This window comes from Hydra vulgaris, chromosome 12 (assembly GCF_038396675.1).
Source record: "Hydra vulgaris chromosome 12, alternate assembly HydraT2T_AEP".
Taxonomy (NCBI): Eukaryota; Metazoa; Cnidaria; class Hydrozoa; order Anthoathecata; family Hydridae; genus Hydra; species Hydra vulgaris.
Genome location: NC_088931.1, coordinates 65830001 through 65836986, shown reverse-complemented (window position 1 = coordinate 65836986; position 6986 = coordinate 65830001). Strand labels below are relative to the sequence as shown.

General features: G+C 28.2%; 1 protein-coding gene across 1 annotated transcript; it reads right to left on the bottom strand.

The window, feature by feature from the left end:
- Nucleotides 1-217: 217 nt before the first annotated feature.
- Nucleotides 218-4617, bottom strand: LOC100197861 (trimethylamine transporter). Its single transcript, XM_065814169.1, has 8 exons — nt 4329-4617; nt 3149-3402; nt 2893-3043; nt 2510-2757; nt 2069-2242; nt 1706-1900; nt 1318-1519; nt 218-1172 (listed from the first exon to the last, which is right to left on the bottom strand). Exons 1-8 carry the CDS (start codon nt 4448-4450, stop codon nt 257-259), a joined length of 2262 nt encoding a protein of 753 aa, XP_065670241.1. The 5' UTR covers nt 4451-4617; the 3' UTR covers nt 218-256.
- Between the last annotated feature and the right edge of the window lie 2369 nt (nt 4618-6986).

Here is a 6986-nt window from a genome sequence, read left to right as displayed (position 1 = left end):
TTTTTGATTCAAATATTTTTAATTTAAATTTTCAAGTCGGGAAATTCCAGGGTTTTTTTCCCGTAATTGAAAATTGAAAAAAAAAAACTTAGGCTTAAACATTTAAATTTAAAATTTTTTTATTTTAATAAGTTATTCAGAAAAATTTTAAATATTATTGCGTTGTTAGTGGAAGCTATTGCGTTATTAGTAGTAGAAATTTTATATTATCATAAACTTTTGTACGCATTATATATTCTATCATTATTAAAAAAATTTACACGTCAGATTGAGCATTTTGGTTCACACTAATTTGCTTTTGAGTATTGCATTGCTGCAATCCCGTAAATAAATTCGTTTCCAACTCGTAATCGACTTGTTCGTGTATCTGTAGTATTGCACACGGGTAGAGTAAACATAAACTAAAAAAATCTTCTACTATATTTCCTTGAAGTTTGTATTTTTCTCTAACAGATCCCCGCACCCGACACGCATAACCAAAAAAAATGACAAGTATTACCCAACCCGCATATGAAATTCCGTCAACTATTGTTTCGCAAACCATAAGTGTAATCCAGCCATAAAACAAAAATGCGTAAAATATGCTGTATGCTGCAAAGTATGCTTTTTTTTTGGCTTCAACCTTTGTAGCTGTTTCTGCAAGAAGATACCATGGCGCAATCGTAGTGAGAAGAGTATTTTTAAACCGCAGTTTTGTTGTAAAACAATCAAATAGTCCAACGTGCCATTTTCCTGCTTCTTCATCTAAATCACCTGCTTCAATTTTTAAAATTCGCCACAAAGACACGCAGGCAAAGTTTAAGATAAATGTATATGGCAATCCTGCGCACACAGATGCTGTTTGTAATGCAATTAATGCGTTTTTACCGCCTGCTTTAAGCAATGCTGTTGCTGTTGCACCCTCTGTAAATGACCAAAAAACTCTCTGGAGTATAGGAGGATCTGGGTTTCCATTTGCTGAAAGGCAATCAATAACTAAAGATCCACTATCTGAAGATGTGATGAAGTACAAAATAAGACCAACAATGGAAAGCACATGAAGTGCTGATCCAATTTCTCCATATTGTTCAATTACATCAAACCACATGTCTGTAGAAAGACGACAAGATAATCGATGGACACCAAATGTTTCTTTAATGTATTTAGGACCATAGGTTGGAAAGAGGGATGTGCTGAATTGTATTTATTTAACATTATAAAAATATTTTCGTTATCAGCATAATTTTAAAAACATATTATCATTAAATATATTTATTCTTACACTTACATAGTAAAATCTTTATTTTAATGAGACTATAAATTATTAAATTAACGTACTTATACATTTCACAGGATATGTTGAGAACCTCAGCTTTCCGCTCCATAGCTAACCCTGCTCCGCCGAATACGGTTAACCAAAGAAATGTGTAAAAAATTGGTACTGTGAGAGTGTACGTTATAAATTCTTTGATGGTTCTTCCACGACTAATTTTTGCAAAAAACATTCCAACAAAAGGAGACCAGCTGACCCACCAACCCCCTAATGAAAGTTTATTATTGTATTTAATATTACTACGCTTTTCTAAAAACTGAAAAGATTCTTTTGTTACAACAAAACAGAGTAAAACTAAACAAAAAAAATCAATAAACAAACAACAAAACACATATTTTTTCGTAAAGATTAAAATTTTGATGTTTGTAAGAAGTATACGAAAACATTACTTACAGTAAAAGAGAGTCCACGCGTCCATCCATCCAGGAGCTTGTTTACCGTCTGGGGCATCACCTTTCATTTCAAAGGCATCAGTATGGAAACCAACCTCAATAAAATTTTGAACATAGTAACCACAAGATTGAACAAATAAATTAAGTAGAAACCAGGTGTCATCAGAAAAGAAAACAACCAGTAACAAAACTGTTCCTAAAAAAAATTTTTTTTAAAACTTATTTGTTATGCATAAGAAAACATATATTATAATATGATATGACAATGTGATAGTATAAAATAATTATCAATTGATGTAACAATATGATAGTGTGGAACAATTAACAACTAACATGTAATGCAAACAAATAATTATTAACTGACCAACCATAAAACATATTTCAGATAGCCACTTTATTCCAAACTTGACTCCGCTTATAACTGAAGCTGTTGTTACTATGGTCACACACCATATTATAATAATCTGATTAGACACTGATTCCTCAATACTTTCATGCAATCGGCTAAGACCACTGTTCAATTGAATGACCCCTAAACCTATTAATTAAAAAGTCTTGAAACGTTTTTGTTTTGCTTGCGTACAAAAACTTCTATATTAAATATAGTATAAATATATGAAAATTTTATTCAAATAAATTTCTGATTACTAACAAAGCAAACAAAAAATGATTTAAAAAAATTTTCTTTGTTAATTTTGGTTTACTAGTTTTCAAAATTAGTCAAAATTTATTAAATTAATTTAACAATTATAACATTATTATTAATTAAAAATAGCAACTACAGTGTTGAGAAAGTTTAACTTACCAAGACTAGTACAAACCCCGAGCATTGTACAAATGATTGACATTGTATCAACAAAATCTCCAAATAAACCAAACACTTTGTCTCCAAGTAACGGATAAAAACAAGATCTCATTGTCATTGGTAAACCTCTTCTATGAGAAAGTACACCAAGAAGCAAGCCAATAAGTACGTAGACAATCCATCCATGAATTCCCCAATGAAAAAAAGACAAGTTTATTGCATCTTGCGCTCTCTGATTATCGTTATATCTTTTTTAAAAATAAAACAGTTTTATACTATAATATATACTAATTTGATTAATAAAAATATCTAAAATTGTTAAAGCTTTTTAAAAACTATAATAGTCAAAACAGATAAGTAAATAACGTAGTATACTTTCATACCTTCCCCAATATCTGTTACGATCACGACCTGGTGCATAATGGTAGACAGGTTCAGCAACTCCAAAGTAAAAAAGACCAACTCCAATTCCAGCAGAAAATAACATTGTAAAGTAAGACGCATCTGAAAACTCTGGTTTTTCATTGTCTTTTCCTGTTAATTAAGTATTTCTATGTTAATATATTATTCTATATTAATCTTTTCTTACTGAACGTAATTACTAATATACTTTTAAATTAGCTTTAATCTTAGATTTACCTAATTTTAATGACGAATATTTTGAAAAGTAAATGACTATGATAAACAATGCCCAAACATCGCGCGTGCCAATATAAAGCCATGTCCATTTATGAGTAATCCAAATTTTCCATTTTGATATCTCGTTATATGACTCGATTGGATTATAAATGCACCAAACAACAAATGCCCAAATTATAACTGCCGATAAACAAGTAGTTAACGGATTAAAGTAAAACTGAAAAGGTCCAAACTTTCCCTTCACATTTAGACACCTTTAAAACAATAATAAACAAAAATAAGCAAACAAAAGGAAAAAGGTAAATTATTAAATAATTGGTAAGGTAAACTTAAATGATAAAAAAATCTGTTTTTGTTACACCATTAGTATTTTTGTACAATTTTGTAATTTTATAATTATAAACTTAACTATAAATACGACAAGCTTTAAGTAAATAAGTAAAACTGATGGCTATGCCACATTGCACACTTGCTGTCACACCACATTCTTTTTTGTAAAAAAAGAAATATTAACTTTAAAATTTTTAAACGATTTTACTTTAGGTTGATCTATTTTTAAAGTTATTTTTTCTTTACTTATTACGTAAAATAAAACTACAAAAATCCGTTGTATCGCTACTGGCAAGTTTTAATCCCTTTTTATAATTGCTTTCTCAGTTGAATAGTAGACTGAGAACGAAGTATATAAGTTAAAATAATTTTATCTTTTAAGTAAATGATTCCTAACGCAACTTATTTTCTTACGATTTGTTTAGTCTCTAACAAATGTTAAGCTAACAATTCTAAAATTTCAATAACATTTTTTTTCTTTCTTTTAACAACTAAAAATAGGTTTATTAACTTAAATTAACAAATAGATTTAGCGTAAATTGAAGATATAAAAAGTAATAATTAAATTGCATAACAAACTTCTGAAAAGTCTTGTTTAATAACAAATTGCAACAGTTCAATTTATTATCGTTATAGGGGTTAACAGACGCATATTATAAAGGTTTAGTTTTTTATACTAGAGTTTTGAATTATTTAAGCTCCTCTTTAAATCTATTTAATCAAGTTAGTTTTCCGTTAGGTTCCGTAAAATACATCGTCATTATTCCAATTATAAAATTTTTAGATTACAAGTATTGGTTAAGACTCGTAATAATTTAGTTGCACTAACATTAGCATGGAAATGGATTACCTGTCATTATTTAGTTCGCTATCTTTTTTAAAAATGGTCTTTGCGCAAGTGTTGGTTACGTGACAAACTTTTTTTTGTTTACGATCAGCTAAAAATGCTTTCTGCGTGTTATGATGCTCCATTTCAAGCTACAAAACAAGCTTTATCTATTTTATTTTATTTTAATTCCATTTTTCTTCTGCGTTTTTACGATAGTATTGAAGTCTTATTTATAAGTTTAATTTAGGAACTAAAGCAAGTCTTTTTTGGATGAGTTGCTAAAACTCTTGAATCTCTTTTTTTAATAAATTATAATATTCCCCCTGACTCCTTTTAAAATAAGAAACAGAAGTTTAGGTTGTAAATTATTAATAGACTTTAGTTGAAGTGTTTAAAGAACGGAGGATGTTTATTTTATGTTTCTTTTTCGTTTTAAAGAGAAATTGGCGGAAATGAAAGATTACTTCATCTTCGTTATTTGCGGCATGTTGCTAAAATGCATCTCGCACCTCTTAATAATTAATATTAAATGAAATGAAATGAATTAAATAAAAATGAATTAGATTAAAATATACTGCTTAAAAATAACTACACTATTATATGAAAATTATACAAAAAAATGGAAACGGAAGAGCGTTAAAAAACTATTGGGTAATAGTATGTTGATTTGAAAACCATGTGTTTTGTGAAAAAAAACTTTAAAGAGAACCCGAAAAAAAAAGTTATAGCCATCAAAAAAATCTGTCTTTAAATATGTTTGAAAATAAAACAAGTTTAAAAATATCTCATTAATTTGATTATCAGTTTAAATGTTTACTCGGAAGTCTGGATTTCAAACTTTAGAAGTCTTTTTTATTGTGTTGTTGTAATGACAATAGTTTTTATGCATATACACATATTTTTTGTAACATTTTTAAATTTAAAATTTTGAAACTGCAATTTTATATATAACAAGGTTGTTTAATTAGCTAAGTGGCTCCAATCTAGGTGATTAAGAAACCATTAATCTTTTAACGGAATTGTCGAAGTTTTAATTTTATCTTTTTTTTTACTTACTGGATTTTTCCAAAATACTTCACAATACTATATGATAAATACTATACAAAAAGAATTACCTAGGTAATAATGTGTACCTAGTTGATAAATAACATCAGGTGGTCTAATTAATCGACCTTAAAAAGGTGGATCAATTAGACCACCTGATGTTATTTTACACCATACTATTGCTCCATTCTTTAGGTTGGGCATAGGTACTAGTTTGTGCTGATTAGATTTGACCCATCAGCAATAATTATGACAGTTTATAAAGTCGTTCAGCGTAAATTAACTTGTTTGAAATATTAATCTCTTTTAGCAAATTAGAATTTTCTTCAAACTTTGACAACATGATGTCACAAAGCTTCTTTTTTTTTTCAAAATCATCTTCACTTAGCTCTTGTATTGTGCTTGGTCTGAATGATAAAAAACCTACTTATATAAGACCAATTATTAAATATTGCTCTCCAGTTTGGTCGCCATACCAAACTATGATACTTAAATCTATTGAAAATATTCAAAAACAATTCACACAAAAAAATTGATAATATTAGTTGTTTAAGCTATTCTAGCCGTTTACAGCTGCTTGGTTTGGATTCTCTGGAACTCAGACGTTTAAAACATGATTTAGTCATATGTTTCAAAATTATGGATAATTTGGTTTGCATAGATAAAAACTTGTTTTTTGAAATTAACAATAATAATTATACCCGTGGTTATACTTTTAGGATTCGAAAGCAACAATGTCAACTCGACATTCGCAAATATTGTTTTTCTCAACGAGTTGTAAATATCTGGAATAATCTGACATCAGAAGCTGTAAATGCTGATAACATTTGTATTTTTAAAAATAAAATAAAATCGTGCAATTTCGATAAACATTGTGTCTATAAAGTAAATGAATGAAATCTTAAATGTTTTTATTATAAACTATATTTGTTCCTATGTACTTTGTTTTCTTATTTAAGGGCATATTGTCAGTGTCTATTTATTGGACCTGTATGTCCTTTAGAACATGTATTTTTTTTTTTAAACTTGTTCTAATAAATCTTTATTTATTTTACTCCTTAAATAGTAAGAAAATTTCTGTTTTTGCTTGTAGTGATCTCATTTTGAATCAACGAGTCGTTGGTTGCTTTGACTATTTCTCTAACGTTCTGAGCAGATTTCTCTATAACAATTGAATGAGCTTGACCGGGTCTTTCTTGATTGCGAACACTGTCTGTCTCCTTAACCTTGTCCACCAAAATTAAAACTGTTTTCATATGAGGTGGTAAAATAATTTTTCCATCTCCTTTAAATCGGTTAAAAATTCTTCAATTTGGCAAATAAAATTTTTTTTTTCTTTGATCTAAAGTTATATACATGTTTAGGTTTTTAATAAATATATTATGGTAGTTAGGAGCAATTTAAATAAAAATTACATACACAACTTCTGACACACACTTTATAAATGTGAAAATTATAAGAGACACTAAATTTAAGTATCATTATTTGAATGTTGTTCAAAGTTTTATTTTCATTGACTATTTCGGATACATTTTTTTCTTTTTTATAAACGGTTTATTTTTAGCAGTTTTTGATGACTAAGTGATCTTGTGCAACTATATACAATTGTTTTACTTATTGAAATGCGGTAGTGGT

Coding starts and splice junctions, on each gene's coding strand:
- LOC100197861 (XM_065814169.1), bottom strand. CDS start 4,450: ATGGAGCATCATAACACGCAGAAAGCATTTTTAGCTGATCGTAAACAA. Junction 2,758..2,892: donor CGTAACAGATATTGGGGAAG/GTATGAAAGTAT, acceptor TTTTTAAAAAAG/ATATAACGATAATCAGAGAG. Junction 1,173..1,317: donor ATATCCTGTGAAATGTATAA/GTACGTTAATTT, acceptor AATACAATTCAG/CACATCCCTCTTTCCAACCT.